General features: G+C 40.1%; 1 protein-coding gene across 1 annotated transcript in view; it reads right to left on the bottom strand.

The window, feature by feature from the left end:
• trpa1b (transient receptor potential cation channel, subfamily A, member 1b) overlaps positions 1–21,660 on the bottom strand; it is a 30,653-nt gene extending 8,993 nt beyond the window's left edge. The window contains exons 1-18 of the mRNA XM_036125729.1: positions 21,620–21,660; positions 19,690–19,805; positions 19,357–19,459; positions 15,257–15,419; positions 14,887–15,062; positions 13,003–13,110; positions 12,799–12,907; positions 12,174–12,319; positions 11,355–11,491; positions 7,613–7,661; positions 5,881–5,980; positions 5,672–5,772; positions 3,102–3,277; positions 1,111–1,275; positions 840–954; positions 508–674; positions 298–388; positions 87–146 (exon numbers count right to left, since the gene is read on the bottom strand). Of these exons, the coding sequence (XP_035981622.1) occupies positions 87–146; positions 298–388; positions 508–674; positions 840–954; positions 1,111–1,275; positions 3,102–3,277; positions 5,672–5,772; positions 5,881–5,980; positions 7,613–7,661; positions 11,355–11,491; positions 12,174–12,319; positions 12,799–12,907; positions 13,003–13,110; positions 14,887–15,062; positions 15,257–15,419; positions 19,357–19,452 (1,959 nt within the window). The 5' untranslated portion in view covers positions 19,453–19,459; positions 19,690–19,805; positions 21,620–21,660. The remainder of the gene's footprint in view (positions 1–86; positions 147–297; positions 389–507; positions 675–839; positions 955–1,110; positions 1,276–3,101; positions 3,278–5,671; positions 5,773–5,880; positions 5,981–7,612; positions 7,662–11,354; positions 11,492–12,173; positions 12,320–12,798; positions 12,908–13,002; positions 13,111–14,886; positions 15,063–15,256; positions 15,420–19,356; positions 19,460–19,689; positions 19,806–21,619) is intronic.
• Positions 21,661–21,940: the final 280 nt, after the last annotated feature.

The following is a 21,940-nucleotide window of genomic DNA, read 5'->3' on the forward strand; positions in this document are numbered from 1 at the left end:
CCACGTAAAAAAAAAAAAAAAAAAATTATTTCCTTAACATGATCATGATAATAATGTATTGATTGTTCCTTTTGTACATGCGTTACATGGTAATCGGGGCTGTTGTGGTCATGGTCAGACTCCCTCACGCAGCGGTCGAGCAGATGCTGTGGAAATCACAGTAAAAGAGCTTTACATCTGAGCTGAGGTCTCAATCAAAGCAGGTTACGTAACAGAAAAAAAAATGAAAGACATGATTTATGATGACTGGAGAAAAGGAATTATGACATTTGTTGTTTTTTTTGCTTGTTGTAAAACCTTGTATGTCTCAGGCAGAAACTCAATCATATCAAGAACGGGGCATCGCTGGGTGGAGCCGGGTAGAAACACTCCCAAAGCCTCCTCACACCTGCAAGAAGAAAGGCTTCATTGACCTTTAATGTTTCTATACTTAGGGAACAAGATCATGAATTAAAACTTGATGCTAAACATTGCTTTCAGACCAAGCCTTTAACTTTGATGACTTACCTTTCACTGTCAATCACAGCATTGACCACATCCTTTTTCCCGTTCTGCAGCGCTTCGTGGAGGAATGAAGTGTCGTTCTTGTTCAGGATGATGTCGGCCCCTCTGACCAGCATTAGTCTGACTGCCGCCACGTGTCCCATTCTTGCAGCAATATGGAGCGCAGTGTTCTGGCGAGTGATGACAATGGACTCAATTAGTAGTAATGCTGCATAATTACCCACACAAGACCGATATAAAAGAAAATGCTGGGAATTTTTTGCACACACACGCACACACAAAAAAAAGCTTTATTAAAAAGAAAGTCCATTTTAGACCAAAATCCTAATTCATACCCCATCCTCATCAGTTTTATCCAGTAACTTGGGATTTGCGGAGAGCAAGATATCCATAGTTTGTGTGTATCCTTCAGAAGCAGCATGGTGCAGACAAGACCAGCCTTTGTAATCACTGTAAAACATATTTCACAGGTTTGTGTAACACAAAGTTGTCAAACTTGCCAACATATTGATTTTGCTTAATGTATCAGTGTAAACAAGAACACACAAATCACTATGTTTTTAGTTTTACAAAGGCTATGCATGGTGCCTATGAAAGCAACTGTACCTGTGAAAGAGAGCTCCTTTGCGCAGCAGCAACTGCACCACCTTGGTGTGCCCACCTTTTGAAGCCAGATGGAGAGGCGTCAGCCCCCGCTCATCGCCTTCATTCAGCAGACGGGAGTCTGTGATAGTCTCCAGTAACCTGTGGCAGGTGTTGATGCGCCCGTATCTTAAAAAAAAAAAAATGATGAAGGGAAGTATTGTGCTGTGGAAACACTTATATGTTCTAATATGTAGTCTGACTCCAAGGTTAAGTCGAGAGGTTGTTTAAATATGCAATGATGTGAAACATAAGGCAGATTGGTACTTGTTTTTTTTTTTCTTCTTATCTGGTTACGACTTATGCAAAGTCATTGCTAATTTAGTAGTGTGGCTGTTGATGTTCCTTTAAAACCAAGTTCATACTGCGATGGAGGCAAAATAATTTAGGAGCATCCTCAACATTGTGTTTATTTGAAAATTACAATTTACAACAAAAGATATGCTAACTTAATGTGTTTCAGGCTTAACTATATGCCTACCTTCCTAATTGAGTAGATGCAACGTGTGAAGTTCTAACTCAATATCTCATCTACTTTCCGCATCTTAGACTGCTAGACTGCAGGTACTTATTCAAAGAGTCACATACCCCTGATAGAAGCATCTACTACGCAGTTGTTGAAAAGGTAACTGAATGTATTTAAGTTGACTTTAAGCTCCCTTTGTAGGGGGTACAGGTCTCATGTGATGTGTTCAATGGGCGAAAGATAATTTTGGACTGCAAGAGGAAACCAGAGTAACCAGAGAGAGCTTTGCTTTTCGACTCAGCTCTTTCTTCACCACAACAGACCGGAGCATCACCCACATTACTGCAGACAAAGCCCCAATCCATCTGTTCACCTCCCATTCCATCCTTCCATCACTCGTGAACACGACATTAAGATACTTTCGCTCCCAAGAGCATATGTTTATAATTTTTTTATCATCTTTGAGATCAGATTTTTGACCAATCTGTATAATCTGACCCAATCTGTATAATATGATTGAACTTGATTTTGTAAAGTGCCTTGAGATGACATGTTTCATGGTTTGGCGCTATATAAATAAAATTGAATTGAATTGAATTGAATTGAATCCCCCAAATTACAGTTACACTCCTTAAACAAGGCTTCAAAATGGAGTCTACAAATACTACAATGAAAGTGAGCCAACCATTCTTAAAGCCCTGAAAATGGACCTACTGTGTAATTTTTAAATGCCCTTCTATGCCTCTGAAATGTTCAAGAAAGTCAGCAAGACTTTGTGTCACCGTAATCAATGGAGAATCAAGATTTAAAGCATGATATCATAACATGGGTTTCTTTCGCCACTGGGTTCTAATTAAAGAGATGTGAGTGATTGAAAAATCAATGCGGATAAATGTCCGATGTTCATTCTTTCACAACATTTATTGCCTTTCCTCACATTTCTAGCTAATTGAATTCTGTTCTTGTGACAGCGCCTTCGGTTTTCCAGAAGACTTGCCGCATGTTGCTGCAATTAATCTTTGAAAAAAGGTTATGAGGTAAGAAGATTTCTCACTGGATTAAAACATTGGGAGACATTTTTAGATGTAGTTGGAACACTCATTTATTACCTGTCTGCCTTTTGCTTAATTACAGGGACCTAGTAAAGAAATCTCAGTTTTACATCGTTAGATCATGAGGGAAAGTCTTCTGAGGAAGCCATTTTTTAAAAATGTACCTTTTTAGTATATTGCGCAGCAATTGATTACTTAGAAGAATAAAGCCATAGTTGGACAGAGCAACTTAAAAAAAGCCAGGTCCCTACTTTTGTCACCTGTTTTTCATTGAAAATGGGAAATTCTAAATAAAAGGACTAATGCCATTGCTTTAAAAAGATATGATGACAATTGTAAAGGCTGTTGGATTGAGCAGAAATTTAACTACCAGTGATCTGTTGCAAAGAACCAGGCAACTTTAAATCAAATCCCTGTTGAATCGGTGTTTCACTTACTGTGCAGCAAAGTGAAGAGCAGACTTCTTGTCTTTGGACTTGCATGCAAGGCCGACTTGCCCTGAGAGGCCCAGCATGTTTTTCACTGAGTCATGGATACCCAGTCTGCAGGCATAGTGTAGTGGTGTGCAGCCCTCGTTATCCTCACAGTTCAGCAACGCCTTCACACTGGTAAGCTAAAGTCAGAAACATTAGAAACATGTTGGATTAACAGCAAACAAGCTCTATTCCAAGAAAGCTGTATGCACATTGAAAGGCCAACTTTTGCCAATTTCACAACTACAATTGTTCATTTCCTAACACTTCCTTTTTTTTATTCCAAACTATTTATTGAATTAGAATTTTCAGTTCTTTTAGTTTTGGGTATTAATACAAATTGCAGGATCTATACCTGATCCTGGACGAATTCGAACCTTGAGTGAGGAGACCAGTTTAGTTATAACTGTAAGCCTCAAATGTTTTTCCCAATGGGAAACCCTCAACATAAACGAGACTAAACACACGTCTCAAGCTCCTCCACAATCCTTCGGATGAAACAAGGCTACATCGAGGGACTCTTCCTTATTTTCTTTGATATAAATGGCTCAGATTTAGAGGGCAGACTCGTCCTGGTCGCTTCACACTCTATGACAAACCTTTCCAAGTGGCAACCCAAGTCTATCCCACACAGTCCAACTCTCACTCAAGAGTCTTGTTTTGGCCATAAAACAACTGAATGACCATTCAAGCTCGCTGGGTACCCCATACTGCTGTGGCATCCTCAACTGAATACCTCGCAGGGCCAGGGTCATAAGCCTACTCCATATCCTGAACTGAACAACATACTTCCATTGCCAGAAAAAAATGCCACAATGTCCCTCCAAAATCTGAGATTTGACAAATGGACAGCACCTTCAAGTAAGCGTAGAAGTACGATCACTTCATATTTGGTAAACACTAGTTGCTCGAAAAAAGGATAGATTCCCTACCTCATTCTCCTGGTCTTGAAGCACTATTGGTGAGATGGGTCAACTATGACAACCGAGACAAAAGACCTTGCTGATCTCTACCATTCAAGTGGGCTCACCTTCTCCCAAGTCTTTAGATTCTGCGTCCTCGTGAAAGTTTTGATGACTGGATTGAGGAGATCCTACAAATACTCCTTCTACCTTCCAAGAGTATCCTTAATGTTGGTCTTCAACTATCCTCACTAACCAGACACAGTCTTTAGAGGACCTGTTATCTTTAGGTTTTAATAGTTTTTAAGAACTTTCTTGAGGTCAGCTGAAATAACTTCTTCATAGTCTCTCCAAATCCCTCCCATCCTGTGTTTTTTCTTTCTGCAATAACAGAAGCCTAAGTACTCGTATCTGCTTGGTCTCTTTCTCCTGCCTTGGGATCCAAAAGGGCTTCTCTCAACGGGCCTCCATGTGTTGTTGCAATGGGCAACAACAACCTTCAGGCCACAGCTCCTGGAAACAGCATCAGCACTGGAAGTCCTGAACGGTGTCAATTCTGTTGAGAAAAACTCTTCCCATTGGTCTGCGTTCAACATCTCCAAAATGTGGTCCTCCACCTTATGTTCCCAAATTGCCTCCAACATCCAACTTGATGGAGTGTCTGGGATTTAATCCAGCACATCCGATGCAATTACAAACTTAAATCAAACTTTGGCCCACGGTGACGTGCTGCCAAGTACACTTGTAAACCACATGGTGCTTGAACAGTCTAAATCGTAAATTGACAGGACTCATATCGCTCTTTTCTAGTCACTCTGAAGTCCTTTACGTCACACTTAGTCAGTGGCCCTCACAGGACTCACATTCTCACACAATGATACACAGATACATCATTTCAGATTTAGTACATACAAGGTACATTAACATCAAGCAGGGAAGGCTGGAATGGAACTGACAACATTGTTAGGTGATTTGTTCAAAGGGCACACAAAACTTTCCAAAAGCACCTGGCTGGAGCTCCAGTCACTCCAAGGATTGCTAAGGTAAGTGAAACAGCATCAGTGTCAGCACTGGATAGCTTATAATAATATAAGCGTTGTCCATATCTGGTCATTGCTATGACATTTGCATAGTATTTGTGTACATTTTAGCAGTGTAGAATACCTAAGCGATATGTTGTGTCTCTGAGCTGCATAGCTCGTGCAATAGATTTTCGAGACATGCCCGGAGAATCTGTGAAAGCCTGGCACGGCTGGAAATGAAATTGCTTGAGTATCAGATGCATTCAAAGGATGCCTGAGTGCTTGGAGTGCATATCTGTAAGCCATAGATGCACATGACTGAGATGCAATAGTGTGAACGAGGTGTAGAGTTTAAATCTTAACTTTAAACATACAAAAACATAGTTTCATGTTGTGATAAAGTCTCATTTTGAAATGTGTGAAACCACTGTAGCTTCAGTAAAATCTACTGTTGTGCTTTAGGAGTGCAGTCCTCTTTATCAGCCAGTCATCAATGAGCCATTCACAGGAGAGCTTTAGGCCAAATGATTGAGGAAGATACCTCAGTTAGATTCTAAAACGGTAATCTCTGTCTTTAAACTTCACTGTGGGGCAACAAGTGTATGGGTACCTGCAGCACTTCTTCAGGGAGATTTCTCAGACCCTTGGGTTGCAGAATGGCCAGGTGAAGAAAGTTACAGCCGCACTTGTCTCTGACATTCACATTGGCTCCTTAAATGATATGATCATATACTCACAAGCTGTTCCAAGCCAACATTATCAAAAATCTTAGGTATTCTCTGTGTGCTTCTGTTAGAGGTGTTCAGCATTTTATTCCACCTTTGGACAGCAGCAGGGCTACAGTCTTCCAAGCTCCACAGCTGGTTGCCAACAACAAGGGAGTGTTTCCTTTACAGTCAGTGCGATTCAGGTCGGAGCCCTAGGGAGAAAAATAACAAAAGCCTTAACATTCCCACATTCATTTTAACTGTAATTATTTTTGTAAACAGCTTAGAATATGGATGTGAATGGATATGCATGGATATGTATGAACGAAAGCAATTGCTGGCATTGCAGGTAATATCACACTGTAGTTGTAACTGTTCTGCCTGGCAAAATTCAATATTTGGGAGCAAGTGTGTCCATTCCTCAAGAGCATTTGCCTAACTTCTAGGAATGTTTACTCTGCCACGGAGGCCCAGAGTTAGAGTTTTATTCAGCAGGTGCTCTCTTTCCAAAACTCTTTTGTCCCACGGTTTTATAAAGAGGATGATTATATTACATGCAAATCAACTCCTAATGATCAGTGTTGTCTCTTTACAATTGGAAGCAGGCGGCTTCAATCGCTGGAATGCTAAAATTGAATATGTGAGAGGATCATTAGAGCATATTTAGGTTCCCGTTACATATGGATAGGGTTTTAGTATGAAAACTGCTGCACTAACATGCTACCTTAACATTGCTTTATGACCAAATTAAGCATATTTTCTTGTTCAAAGAAGAAGGGAAAAAAAACAGAAATCCGCTGATGTTGCACATTTAAGAATAAATCATAAACATGTACAAGAACAAAGTTTTGAAGGTGATTCCTAAAAACACACAGTAGGAAGTCTATGACATGCGTTGTCCCTCAGCCACCATCATGTTTCGCATTGGGCTCGGTGTGTTCCGGGTGACATGCTGTCTTAGCTTTCCGGTTCACATAATATTTTGTGTGTAGGCGAAACAGTTTCCTTTTGGTTTCAACGGAGGAGAGCACCTCCTTCCACATGTTTCTGACCCCTTCATGGAGTTGTTGCATCAAACTCTAAGAAGATTTTCTTTTTAACAATCGTTTTCTTGGACAATTGCTAAACAGAACTGGTTGCTCTGCATTTAGAGTAAAGGTGGCTGGACAACAATACATAGCATACTTTGTTATTATTATTTGTAAAATATGAAATAAATAAAAACAATAGGCCGCTGTCCTTCTACCTTCTTACTATTATAGGTGTTAAAATGTTTCCCAAAAACTATACATCCTGTTTGATTACTTTAATAACTGTGGCCTTAATTGTCTGAGCTAAAGAGCAAAGACTGGCCTAGCTTTGTAATGCTTGCCAGATCATCTCACATTTTTATAGTTTCAGAACTAAACAGACTCAAGTTGATATTCTGCCCTGCTCTCTTCCAACAGAATGAGCTTATAATCAATAAACTCAGACAACTCCTCCTTCCAGGCTATTAACTTCCAATAAAAGAGTAAATGTGTGCAACAGATGGTGGACGAGCAATGGCCAGCACTTTGAACATTTACTCAGCAGTGCGCCGTCTTTAGAGTCACAATACTACTGAATAAAGCAAATGGAGACACCTGAAGAAGGTCAGCATATTTTAATTCCATTAATAATTAATGATCTAGTAGGACTCTTCTCAGAAATGATGTGCTTTCAGTACAGGATGACTATAAGTACAGCAACAGCTTTTCAAAAATAACAGAGATTATTTGCATGATTGCTAAATCTGCAGCAGGATGTGTCTCCCACAGATGTGTACACGTGTGTCCATATATGTTTGCGAGTGCTTTATTTACCAAAGAAATTAGGTACTCCGCCAGCTCCACATGGTCAAATATTGTAGCCCTGGAAAAGCAAACACAGTCGCTGTAAACCAACAAACACAGCTGCGGCAGCCGAAAAACCCTAGTCACGGTGACCAGCGTTGAATAAGAGTGACCTAACTCTAATTCTGCTCCACCAGAGTGTGACATAACAACCAGATTTTCCATTGTTGTTTCATCTTTTATCTCCTGGATTGCAGTTGTTCCCTTAGATGACGCACGTCAATCATAAATTCCTCGCCGTCTGGTGGCGTTATGCATGTGCAGCGGCTAAAGTAGATGATTTGTGCAGCGATGGGACTGACGGAAAAAATATTTGTTAATCCACATATCTGTAAACCCCAAATCTGAGGACAGCAGGCAACATCGCTGTTGCATTAAAGGGCTCAGATTAGACATCAAACCAGCAAGCTTGCAGTAAGAGTTTTTGTCCCTTTAAATAAATATCATTATTTAAGCATTTGTCCACTATTTTTTTTTTGACATGCGACTGGAACAAAGATAAATTGGGTTTTACTCTTTTCCCAAATTCGAGGTTCAACTTCTGAGGTAAATGAAGAGCAGGAATAAGCAAAGACGTGTTTATTTCTGATTGTCTTATCAAATGAGGCAGCACCAAATGTTGTAACTAAAGTTTCTTTAAGATGTACATTTGTATAAAGATTCTGGAAAGTATTTATTTGCTTATTGGCTGGTGGTTAATGGACATCTACTGCTTTGCACTTTGTTCCAGTTCTAGGGCTATAATGAAATGTTTCCTTAATAAAAATGGCCTGTAAAACTCACTCAAATGAATTTTACAAGGTGCTATCTTGTTACTATGTGGCTTCATGTAGTGAAATGAATCTCAGCTGTTATTAAAAGATATGAAGATGGGTTCTTGGCACTCTCCACTTTTTAGTTTGAGGTAATAAATGAAGTTGTTCTTGAGAGACCATTTTGATGACATGGTCGGCTGCTTGCCGGACTGGACAACAACACTTTGTAACTTTAGCATTTAGGAGGTCTTTACCACTTTTAAATGATCTGGTTGCATTTAGAGTTGTTTGAGGAAAAAGACACGATGGCTTAAGAAAAACAACAACAAAAAAAGGCTAACCATTAACCACTGATGTCGGCTTCTGCTTTAGAGCTTTAAAAGAATTTAACAGGGTTTTAGTCTTTCCAGTCCAAAATCTAATATACTGATCAAAACTTCTAAAAAAATGTATTATAAAGTGTGGAATAAAGGAAACCTTTACTCTATGATTTACGCAAAAAGATCATTCTCAGTGATGTGTTCAGCATTAGAGCCATTTTAATCCGAGTAAGCATGAAAACTGCAAATCTGCAGATTCTTTTAAACAAAGTTAATTTGTTTTTGGAAAAAAAAGTATAATAGTTTTCTCAAAAACATTTTGTGTAGTCTTATGACCCCAAACATTGTGTATCACCTCATCTTATAGGTTCAATAAATCCTTACACTTACAGACAGAAACATGGGTGTGCCGTGGGCGCCCCAGGGTCACCCACTGTGGCCAATTTGTACATGGAGGAGTTGGAGAGCAGGCCATTCAGTGCTTACAAGGGAACACCACCGACTCACTGGTTTAGATAGAACAACATCTTGCCGTTTCTGGACTGTGCGGTACACATTAAGGAAGACGAGAGTCTCAAAAGTGAGTTTACCGGAAGTGTACACACACACACACACACACAGACCAATATCTACGTTTTGATTCACATCAACCACTGAAGCACAAACTCTCTGTTATCAGAACTCGGAGTTATCGGGCTGACAACATTCCCTCTGCCACAGAGGAGAAACAAAAAGAACAAACACATTTCAGGAAATCACTGCAAACTTGTGGCTACCTGAAATGGGCCTTGGTTAAATCAGCCAATAAGGCTGGCAGAAAAAAAAAAACACAGCGTCAACAGAAGAGAAAACAGAGAGACTTTGTCATTCCATAAACTCAGGGGAATTTTGTCCAAACACAACATATCAGTAAATTTCAAACTCTCAGACAAAAACTGGTTTATCCCAAAGAAAGAACACCCAAACCACAGCTGAGCCGTATTGTGTATTTGGTCCAATGCAACCAGGAGTGCTCAGACTCCTACATTGGAGAAACTAGATAACAGCTACATAAACGCATGGCACAGCACAGGGGGACCAGCAGCTCAGGGTAAGATTCAGCAGTCCACTTGCACCTCAAGAACAAAGGACCCTCTTTTGACGACAATGATGTCCAGATTTTGGACAGGGAGAACTGATGGTTTAAATGGAGGGTGAAAGAAGCCATCTTGGTCAAAAGAGAAAAGCCATTACTAAACAGAGGGGGAGGATTGTGCTTTCAACTCCCCAGTGTTTACAGCTCAGTTCTCCAATACATTACAAAGAGATTAAATCAAGAGTCTCATCGTGATTCAGGTGACCAAGTACTCCACTCACACCAAGCAATAGTTTGGTGTGATTTGCATCTGATTTAGGCTACATTCACACTGCAGCCTAAAGTGACCCAATTCCGATTTTTTTGCCCATATGCGACCCGTATCTGATCTTTTCAAATGCGACTTGTGTCTGTACGGCCGGGTCGCATTTATCCGACCTGTAGGTCACCGATACTCGACAAACGTCACTATTCTGCGTCCTGCTATGCAGAAACGGGAAGAAAGATGACACCCATAGCGTACTACAATGAGAAGAGCAGTCAGTGGAGGGAAAGCTCCGGTTAGAAAATAAATTAAAGACCGAAAAATGCGCGCCAGCATTATAATCCATGTTTACTTCCGCAAACACTGAGGACGCTTGCTACGTGTGACGTCACCGCGTCCTCGAGTGCGCATGCGGGACACTTCGGCTGAACGCGTTCAGTTCACACAGGAGATCACATACAAGTCGCATATATTTGGAAATGTGAACGAACACGCAAAAAAATCAGATTTCACAAAAAAATCGGAATTCAGCATTAAGACCTGCAGTGTGAACGTAACCTTAGAATTCACCTAGGAGGAAGGGCTTCCATGTCCTTAAAGACAGCAGGGCACAAACCGCAGGTTGCTCAGATGTGAGCCACCAGAAATGCCAAAGACCGAACAGCAGGGATTGGTTAGAGTTTTTACAGGCCTGCAGCTTTAACAGAGATAGATTTTTTTAATCTCCTTTTTCTGAATACATAATGTATTGACAACTGTCAGGAGGGAAGGACGATTTTACCCAGTATAACAAAAATACAGCTTTAGGCCTGTTTGCTTTGCGTGGAATCCATACTAAAAGTGTACGTATGTCAAGAAAAAGATCACAACTTTTGTGTGGAAAGTGAGGTATGCAAGTTTCAGGCCCCATTTCGTGCGTACGCAAGCTTTATAAATGAGACCCCTGGTCTTTTTCAGGTTATAATTTAATTTTTCTTGGTCTTGGTTGAAAAGTACACAACAACTTCTAATCATACCGATTATTTGTTAATTAATTCAAACAGTTTTGAAAAGTCAAATACAACACAACCATATATATGATTTGTATGCAAAAAAAAAAAAAACTCCATTAAAACCTAGAATTTAAAAGGGTGTGCTTTCTTTTCAACGTCACTGTAAATGGCCCACACAAGAGAACTCTCTCTGTTTAAGTCTAAATAAATAAAAAAGACACTTTGATAGAACAGTTTCTGAGCAGGCATGGGTGAAGGCTAACTACTGACATTCATTCTGGCTGGCATGACAGGAGAACACCCACCTGTGCAGAGGGGTCTGGCAAGCCCCATCAGTCAGGTTGATGATATCTTCTACTTGGTCCACAGTGGACAGCATCAGTTTTACCACCTCAATAGCTCCCTGGGTGCAGGCCAAATGAAGTGGTGTGCAGCGATCATTCTAAAAGGCAAAACATCTCTGCTTTACTGTATGTAGAATTAGCAATGGACAATGTATGACAAATATCTCCATGCTATGCTCGTTAAACGTATAAAGAAATTTAAATGCACACAAGCATATCTTGCACATACTTTATACCTCCCTTGTGACGTATTAGAGGTGTATTTCCCAGACTGGTTGGATTAACATTGGGGGCTATGGCACAAGCCTTTGATTATATAACCCGCACTTGCAGAAAGGGGAGCAGTAATTGCCCCACTAGGCTCCATATTGCAAGTGGAGGTAATTTGCATAAATTTAGCCAGCTAAAGCTGCGGTTATTCTCCGTGTTCCTGCTGTAGCGCTGGCTGCTAGCCCGGAGCTCATCCCTCGCGAAACAGAGGGATGGTGTCCTAACAGCATCATTGCCAGGAAAAGGTGTATGCAAATGAGCTGTATATTTAAACAGCTAAACGAAACAAGCAAAAAAATGCAAATCTAACAAAGCGTGCAATTGACAGGTGGAAGATGAATTGGACCATTTGTAATGAGTTTATGACTATGTCATCCTTAAAGATAGGGAAAAGGTGCGGGGATAAGCAAATGAACATCTGTGTTGTTATTGATGCTGTGAGCGCTTATGGAAAGTGTAACTTTATGCTGACCGTCGTGGACATTTCCATGCTGTCTGTTGGCCACGTACCTGTTGCTGGTCTATTTTGGCCCCGGTGGCGATGCAGAGACGGATGGTCTCGAAATTGCCGCCGCGCACCGCCAGATGGAGGGGGCTGCTCTTGGACTTGTCCAAATAGTTGATGTGGGACAGCGCAGCGTGGCCATGCTCTTCTCCTGCCAACGAATGAAATCAGCCGTTACTTAATGCTCAATGATTATGACATGCTGCTTGCATTCTGACACTCTCTATCCAGCTTGTCTCTTTTTCGCTTCATTTTGTCGTTTCTGTTCGTATTTTAGAGGATGTCATGAATAACCGTGTCCATCCAAGTGGATTATCTGTGGCGATACAAACAACTCCAAACTGCCACAGCTGTAAAACAAATCTTAGAAAGCGTATAAATACTTTGTACTTGAGGTAAAGTTGCTCCAACAAACCAGAATTTACCAATTAGTTTCCCCTCAAGCACGTAGTCACTCTGAGGCATTGAGTACACAAGCATTTTTCCTAAAAATGTCTCTTGAGGCTCTCTGGGCCAAGGTGAACTCTTGTTATCTAGCATCCTAATTTACCATTTGGCCTTGCAAGAAATGTTCATTACTGTCAGCACTTCTGAAATTTTGTTGACAGATCTTATTTATTTCTCTCATACCAGCCTTCAAAATGACTTCCATGGCTTTCTTTGCTCCCGCGAAGGCAGCAGCGTGCATGGCGAAGTGTCCCAGCTTGTTCTGCGTGCAGAGCCTGGCTCCGTGCTTTATCTTTCAAAAGAAGGACGAGAAAGAAGCCACGTTTTGGCGGAGTTCTGTTGAGATGCTGAGCTGGTGGTAAATGGGGAACTGGAATCGGTACGTACCAGTATGCTCAAAGCCTCGCAGTTGTTGAGGGAGCAGGCCAGTATTAGTGGGGTGTTTCCAAGGTCTCCTTCTAGGTTGCAGTCTGTCGTGCCGTGGGACAAAAGCAGCTAAAGGGGGCAGGGATTTGAAAGGTATAGTGAGGGTTATCCAATCTGTGATATCATCATGTGTCCTACCAATACATCTATGCCCTTCATTCTGCACCATGCTGTGTCAGGTTGTGGAGAAGAGCCAAAATGCTCCATTGACCATTATATCTTCCTGTAGGGGAGATTAAGCATCTAGGCTTATCTGGGACAAGATGTTATACAATTTTTTTTATTTCTGTTTTTAATTTTAACCAATATAATGTTGCATTGCTAATACTAGGACCCAAGAAAGTTGTTTGTCATTTGGCAAGTTTTCACACCTCTTGTGTCTCTCCAGTTTGTCTCATTACAGCCATCAAACTCACTGTGTTTTATTGGTATATTGAGGGCTAGACTGAAGCAAAGTTGTGCATCGTTGCTAAGGAGAACGTTGAGAATAATTGGTTTTCAAACCTGTTTAGAAACATAAAATCTGAAAAGTGTGTCTCATGTTCACACTGACCACAGTTTGCTCAAATAGCCCTAAGTAAAATCCAGCAAAACCAGTTGCTTTCACCTAGGGATCAGTTGTAATTTTAACTCTCATATTTTTTGGCCACAGAATATGATTCGATCACTTGTTGAATAGTGACTGCACTGGTTCTGCAGAGCCAAACTAAGCATTGCAAGCCTCTTCCACTTCATTGGCCTGAACTCACATGGGTCCAGATGTAAACAAGGCATAATGGCTTCCTGTGAGCAAGACAGTGACTGAGCATCTGATTCGTGCTGAGCAGAGGGACCTCCAGGGGAGAACAGAGATTGGCATGTTGTGCCATAAAGTTTTTAGAGGGAGCTAAACGCAAATGCATGCCAATCTTTTAAGATACTTTTTGTTAAAAATATATATATATATTTATGCATATATTCCCTTACATATCAACACCGTGCACAACTTCATGTCAGCTTATCACATAAAATACCAATAAAATAGATTAAAGTACGTTAAGGGGGTTTTAGCATGACAACTGAGGAAAAAAGTTAAAGGATGTGAATACTCTTGCAGGGCCTAGAGTACAATAAGTTACTTGTTTACGACAAGAATGTCAATCTAATACAAATGTGGGAGATTATAAGCATTTTTTTCTAGCAATGTAACTTTATGTTATTTAGTTACTTTTGTTGATCCAATTTGTATAGTCCAGCTCTTAAACAGTGAGCTTTGAGATTTTTCTATCTCCTTTACCACCCTCCTCCCTCTGCGTAATGCCAAAACACATTTTAATTATTTATTAGGTTTTTAATTAATTTTCCTGACAGATCTCTTTAGCAAATATCCAAATACTTCTGTCTCATCCGAATTACTTATTCTCATGTGTTCCCTAATTTGGTAGGTGAACTGAGATAAACGGGCGTCTGTGTCAGGTCATTGTCATGCCGCAGCAAAACAGGAAGTCATCAATTATTAATAAATAGTTCAACAATCCGCTAATCGGAAAATTAAAGCATATATTGAAAACAGGTGCTCTTTATTGAAATCTTTAGAGATGGGGGGTAAAGGTTGGATTCTTAAGTATGAAATTATGCCACTGCTTTAAAGATTAGTTTATTTTAAGGCTTCTTTAAACATATTCTGCAATGGTGTCAACACATGTGAAGAGTGATGCATAAATGAAAAAGAAAGTTAAATAAGAGGTTTGGATTGGACTATTGCTAAAAAAGAAAGTTGTTGTGTATTTGTAAAGTAAAATTTCTGAAGTAAAAACCTGATAAAACCAAACTGTAAAGTCAACTGTGCACTCTGCGCCTTCTCACCCCCACCAGGCCGTTGTGTCCGAAGCTGACCGCCAGGTGCAGGGGGGACATGAGGGCATTATTGAGGATGTTGGGGTCGGACCCCAGGTCCAAGAGGGCCCTGCAGCTCTCTGCTTTGTTTCTCTCCACAGCCCAGTGCAGGGGCACGTTGCCCTGGTCATCACGGCTGTTCAGCTCTGTGACGTGAAACGCAAACACATGCAAAAACACAAACATGCATGCAAATGTTAAAATCCTGACCACTTTCATATGCACCATATCACAGAAAGCAGAAATTAACATTTAGTCAAAGCCCATTGGAGATCCAATTATGATGATTCCTACAGAGCATACAGCAGGGCGCTATGATCAATGACTGAGTCATGCTTACCCTGTGAGTCTATGACAGAGGTGATAAATTGAATGAGGGCGACGTGGCCCCCCGCAGCAGCATGATGAAGGGGACTGGCTCCGCATTCATCTTTTTCACCGAGGACCTCTGGGCTCTTCCTCACCAGGTTCTCCAAAAGCGCCAGGTCTCCCTTCTCCGCCAACTGCACAGTAATATCGATTGCAATGTAACACTGGCGCACGTGGTCTGTGTATGTGGTGCATGGCCTTTTTTTAATCAGCTATTATTTAGGCTGGTCTTGCCGAAAAAAGTCTCTATTTTTAAATAGCTCTCTTTTTGGTTCAATATGGGTTTAATGAGTAGTTAGGGAGAGAGAAGAGAAGTTGTAGCCGTTAGCTGTAACATCAGACCAGTAGACAGTGGTATTTATTGCTTGAAACAAAACAATAAATTATTTGAAAATAATAATTTCTTTCAACAAGGGAACATTTGTTAAATGTGTCTTTTCCAAAGGACCTTGATTTTTTTTTTTTTAACAAAGAACATTGACTTTGTTCATAATTTAGACAGAAAAGTAGAAGGGACTGTAGTGTGTTATGCTAATTAACTTTTGTGTGTGTGTGTGTGGGGAGGGGGGGTGTAAAGCTCTTCATGGTTTTTCTCAGTGAATTTATCTTTAATATTTCTATTGACACAACGTGAAAAAGACTGTGGCATACCAATCTGAGAGCACTTCACAAACTGTTAAGCACGGCGGCGTTAGCGTCTTGCCGTGGAGTTGTTCCAGGTGTGCTGGTCCGTTTCCCAAACTGAATGTAAACATGTAGAGTTAAACCGAACAATTTGTAGGTAGTTAAGATGAACTCCTAGTCTGTTCCAACGTTAACCCACCTGGGTGTGTAAATACGACAATGATCCCAAAAAATGGTTTTCTTTAAGCAGGCTAACTTTGGGCTTATGAAATGGTGCTGACCTCGAGCCATACTGAAAATGATGACACATTGTCATATGAATAAGCTATACCTTTTCTCATAAGAACAATGCTAAAATATTTAGCCAGATTGGGTGTGTGCAATCTTTTATTTGAGCCAGTATGAGTGAGCCTGCATCAATTAGAGAAAATCCTGCATCAGTTCAACTTTGACTCCATCATTGACTGAGGAATTAAAAAGCTGCTTTTGAAAGAGAATGCTTCAAATAAACACTTAAAAGGGCAAAAAAATCGTTGGGCATTCATGCAAACGTCTGACCGAAAACTAAATACATTATAACTCTAAAGTTTTATAGTCATTGCCCCAATATAAAGCTGTGACCCAGACAGGTTCTTAGACTGAAGTGCAGAAAGACTTGTTTGTGAGGGGAAACAGGTCACCACAGACATTTTGATGCCACATTTTATAGCAAGCACATAACACATAAATAACTAATCTTTCCCACTTCAATAATTGTAATTATTTGAGACATTGGAAAGAACTTATAAGGAACAGACCAGTAAATATTAATTAAAATGTAAATACGATTTCTTTTTTTGAGATCTCCGCCTTTGTTGCAACAGACTGTCAAACTAAATATCAGCATGTTTACAAATACTAAAAATGTTTTCCCACTATTGGAAATACTGGTTTGAAGTTTTAATTACCTATATTCTCAGCCTGTTCTAACTGCACAAATGAAAGTTTCTATGAACAAACATACTGTTCTGGTTTAATGGATCTAAGTGGAATAGACTCAATAGTTGTCAAAAATCTGCACCGTTATTTACGGTGCAGAAGCAACCACTTCTTATAAGCTCGCATTTAATAATCACAGCAATCAAACTCATAGCTCAGAATCAACAGGATGAGGCATGTAGCTATAGGGCTTTTTACAGCAGAGAGATCAAGCCATCTGTTTGCTCAGACCTCAGGGTTAATGAAGATTGTTCGCTCTTCTCCTGGAAAAACATCACAGATTTATTTGCTAAACACTAGGGAGAAATATGAGTGATAAGAGAAAACATCACTAGGCCAAGGCTTCTTTTTGAGCTAACCAGAGGTGAGTAGTAAGTAGATTTATATTTACTCGATTGCATAAACTTGAGTTGTTTTTAAGGGGGAAAAAGTACTTCTAGGAGAAGTTTTACTGCAAAGTACTTTTTAACTTCTACTTGAGTAACATTATTGTGAAGCATCCCTACACTTACTTGAGTAAAATTTCTAACTACAATTTATTATTTTGTAATGATGTGATCATTTTTACTTTCTTAAATGTTATTCTTTGCCATACCATTAAAGTAGTTGTACTTGTACATTGGTACAATTTTTGGTTTCTCTATCCATTTCTTATTTTTATTTGCAATACATTATAGAATAGGATTGGCTTACCCCGTAACGCCACATCCTCCGCTACTGGACGTGTCCGTGAGTCTGTGAAAAACAAAGCCCACTACATTCGCGGTTACGCCGTCTATAGCCGCTCCAAAGTTTCTCGGAGCCCGAGGTAAGCATGCGCAATCACCGTCATCACAAGCAGAATGCAAATCTATTTGGAGACGATCACCACGTTTCAAATTAAATGTTGAAAGGACAAATCTGCTAATCCTGTTCAGAAACACTTTTTGTTATACTGGGTGAAATGGTTCCTCCATCCCAACTGTAGTCAACACTACTGGATACTTTTCAGAAAAAGGAGGTTAAAATGTTTGATCTCTGCGAGAGCTATAAACTCTGACCAATCCCTGCCCTTCACACCAAAGCCCTGGGGGGATTGGTCAGAGTCTCGGTCCTGCCCTCACCCCCCTCTGTCCCTGAAGTTCCTGGGGTATCATCACCTTATCTATTGGTTGTCCCACATGCCGATCTTTCTGACACGCTCACGTAACGCCAGTGTGCGTGAACACTCCCTGTTAGTTTCTGCTTGCTGGATGCGCATGCACGCTTCTGGTGGTTATGTATCCAGTTAGCTTAGCGGTTAGCTTCACTGTTAGCCGTTCATTGTAGCTCCGTTGCTATCGCCGTATACTTTGAACATGGCTGACAATCATGAGAAGCAAACCGCGTGTATGTTTATGAGAAGAAAAGGAAAGCCTCAGTAGAAAAACCTAAGACCAGAAAGGATTTGGGAGATTTTTTTCACGTGATCCCCCTGATGAGCGAAAGAGGGCGTAAGACGGTTTTGCACATTCACAATTATTCAAAAATGGACTTGGGCATACTTCTGGAAAAATCACATTCTTTTCCTTTAAACAAAACAGTTAATTTCATTGTAAATATTTAAAAAAAATATTTAACTTGTAGTCAACGATCTGTATTTACGCTATTTAACTTTAAAAAAAAAATGGAGATTATTGACGTTCTGTTACATGTTTGTTATGATTGCAGTTGTGGAACTTGACCCAGCCGGAGCCAGACAGACGGGAACAGAGCAGAAAATTGGTGTTTTCGGAGAGCGGGTCGGTTGACGGAGACGTTCAGAGTAGTCACAGAGGATGTGGACTACGTAGACGGACGTGAATGTACGTGAATGGAACGGAACAAGCATGGAGGATGTGGAATCTGGGGGCTAAATTTTATGTTAAAGTATGAGCATTAATAGGCTGCTTGAATGTAAATGTTTTTCTTGTTTAGTGACTATATAAAGGGACCATTATCAATCCATTTAAAAAACTGAAAATTAAATAAATAAGAGGTGTTTTGACCTCCGATAACCTTTCAGTTTCTTTTCGTCTGGTCACCAAGAGTTGACACTCTGGAAAATATGTTTACAAGCCATTTTTTTCCCCAAATCCAAATCAAGTCTTAGATGCCAAATCAATGTCCAGTCCCTGGTCTTTGAAGGGCAAATCCAGATCAACACACCAATGTTTTGCTCGATGTCCAAGTCAGATCTGAAGCCTTTTCACCCTCAAGTCTGAGGTGTTTAAGGAGCAACATGTGTGTGCATGTATTGTTGTTCATCCTGTGTGTCTCTGTGTTGCCCTGTGATGGACTGGCGACCCGTCCAGGGTGTACCCCTCCTCTCGCCCAATGACCGCTGGAGATGTACACCAGAGTCTGTTTAGCATGAGTTTAAGTCAAGTCTGAAGACTATTTTTGCAAGACTTGAGTTTCCATCTCTGTGTTACAAGAGTTTAGAGTTTAACAATAAAGAATTATCCTCACCTCCACTGCATTTAGACTCGCCAGGGCTGACTCTTCATCCTCTATGACGTACGTATAACAACTGGTCTGGCGCGCCACATCCCTACTGAAGTTCATGCCTTAGCTGAGGAGAGAAGGACTCAATAACAATAACATTCAACCATTCAGCACACGCAAAACAGCAAAATAACAGCGTGGACAACACATACTCTATAGTCTCATTGAAACATTAAAGCCATGAGCAAAAAGCCTACTAAACAAGCTCAAGAACACAGAGTTGCTCTTGAACAGAGCGTGCACATCAAGCATTCTGCTGCTAAAAGAGGAAATGAGCATAGATGACTTTGTTGTTACCCAAAAGGGCGTTCAGATCCTCTGAGTATTTTGGAGGTTGACGCCTTCAGTTGAAGAAAACGACGCTGTTCTTCACAGCTTGTTTGGGTCCGTCCCAGGTGGCTTGCAGGGTGATCCTGGGTGAACAAGATTGAGAGAGTCCTTATAATGTGTTGCATAAAGCCCATCAGTCACATCCAAAGGCCAAATCATAAATTACTTTTTCGGAGCATAACATTTCCCAGGAATCCCCTCGGCGTATTGTATAAGCATTGCTTTCAGAAACTGCCACCTTTTTTTTTTTATGCGATAACAAAGCCGCTGGAGTTTCTTCTTGGCCTGGGCAGGGCAGTTATTTTGTGGTAATGGTTTGCTTTCTGCTGCTCACCTGATTCAAAAACACATTTCTGCACAGTCGGTGACAGCTCACAGCAAACATTTAAGCAATCTAACATGGACCAGTGGCCCTGAACATTGACTCTAACAAGGACTTTTCCATTAAAGTTGGCAGAATGAGTCAGTTTAGATTAAAGTTTGGTAATTGACTGTAGGCTCAGTGAGCTGTGGTCACCAAAGCCATCAGCGGTATTCACTTCTCCAGGACTGTCTCCACAGTACAGTATTCGGTTGTTTTGGCCCATAGATGAGAAAATACTCAAAGTAAAGAGTTGTGTATGCAATAATATAAATGAAGACGTATATACAAATACTTTCCCAATTTATTTTCAACCTATTGGTGTCATCTATTTACCAATTTGTTATCAGAGCGTTCAATCAACGATTTAGCAGTAGCGTAGTGCAACACTGTTTGTGGTGATTCAACATTGAACTTGAGCATTAACCACAAATATAAATGCAGGACAGTAACTGAGGACTTGCCATCAGTACTATCATTAAATCATCTTTTCTTGCACATCCCCCGCAGCACAGAGGTAACTTTGCAACACAGAAGAAAACCTTCTGTTATAATTTGATTGCCTCTAATATGGTGAATTTGATAAAGAGGCCAGAGCACGTGAACACACACCCATCATTTCCGAGCAGCTGTGGTAAATGTGTGCCTTTGGTTTCTGTGTTTGAGCCTGTCACACATTTGCTTGCAGGCGCCAAGAGTCCAGGATGCGCACTAATAGGCACTGGTGGAGCAATTTATTAAACAAAGCAAGAAAGCAAACTGAAGAAGCAGACACAAGGATTTGCCTGAAAAATCTCATGTTTCATCGCTGGGTTTCAACAGTATGAGAAGTACCAGTCTAACACAAGTAAGGAAACTGTTAGCATTCCACATTAGTATTGAACTGCATTTATTAATTATATTTGTCCTGATTATTATCTTATCGCCTTTCTTTCTTAGTTACACTGTCCCTCTTTCTTATTATTTAGATTTTTTTAGCATTTCATAGACTTCATTATCTTTCATATATCTATAATATAATTTTTATGTAACGCTGAATTACAAGACACATAAAAAGTTAAATATATTTAATGTTCTGAAGCAAAAAGTAAGAGTTTTAAAACAGATTAGTTCCTACATACTAGCCGATACAGTTTGTGAATCCAAAATGGACTGTTGATAATAGAATGATATAAAAGGGTATAATATAATAAATAAATGATCAGAACATTTTATAACATAAACCATGTTCGATTTTAGGCTATAAGAGAGTAAAAAAATGATCATAATCTCTAATAAATGGAGAGCAGAGAGGAAAGTTCCTATACTCAGACAATAAAAATGCTAGATATTATTGGAAACTGCCACATTAGCTGTTAATCAAACCATCAAATAAATACAGGCAAATATTTTAAATGTAACACCAACAGAACAAATTTCTCTAAATGAAAGAATATTCAGCAATATTCTAAATTTAAATATCAGTAAAGCAAAAATAATGATCAAAATGCAGGCAGTAAAAGATTAAAGACATTCGTGGAGACAGGAGGTACTTACTGCACGTGTGCGATGCTGCTGCTGCTGCTGCTGCTGAGCTGGGCAATCTGGATGCTCTCTTAACCACAAAAAAGCCTTTAAATAGTGTGGGAAGCAAGCCATTTCCATGCGTGTTGCCTAATGCTGGCAATATTCTGCCCCCCTGTGACCAAATCACTCACATGATGTTTTCTTAGCCAGGGAGAGTTGTAACCTGATAGGACACTTGACTGGCACCAATGCAGTAATACGCTGAATGTGATCCATTTTATTTCTGTATAATTCGTTTTGATGAAGCTTTCTGAAAACTGGATACTGACTTAGCTGTGAGTTTCCTGTATT

The sequence above is a fragment of the Fundulus heteroclitus genome, chromosome 21 (assembly GCF_011125445.2).
Source record: "Fundulus heteroclitus isolate FHET01 chromosome 21, MU-UCD_Fhet_4.1, whole genome shotgun sequence".
In the NCBI taxonomy this organism is placed as follows: Eukaryota; Metazoa; Chordata; class Actinopteri; order Cyprinodontiformes; family Fundulidae; genus Fundulus; species Fundulus heteroclitus.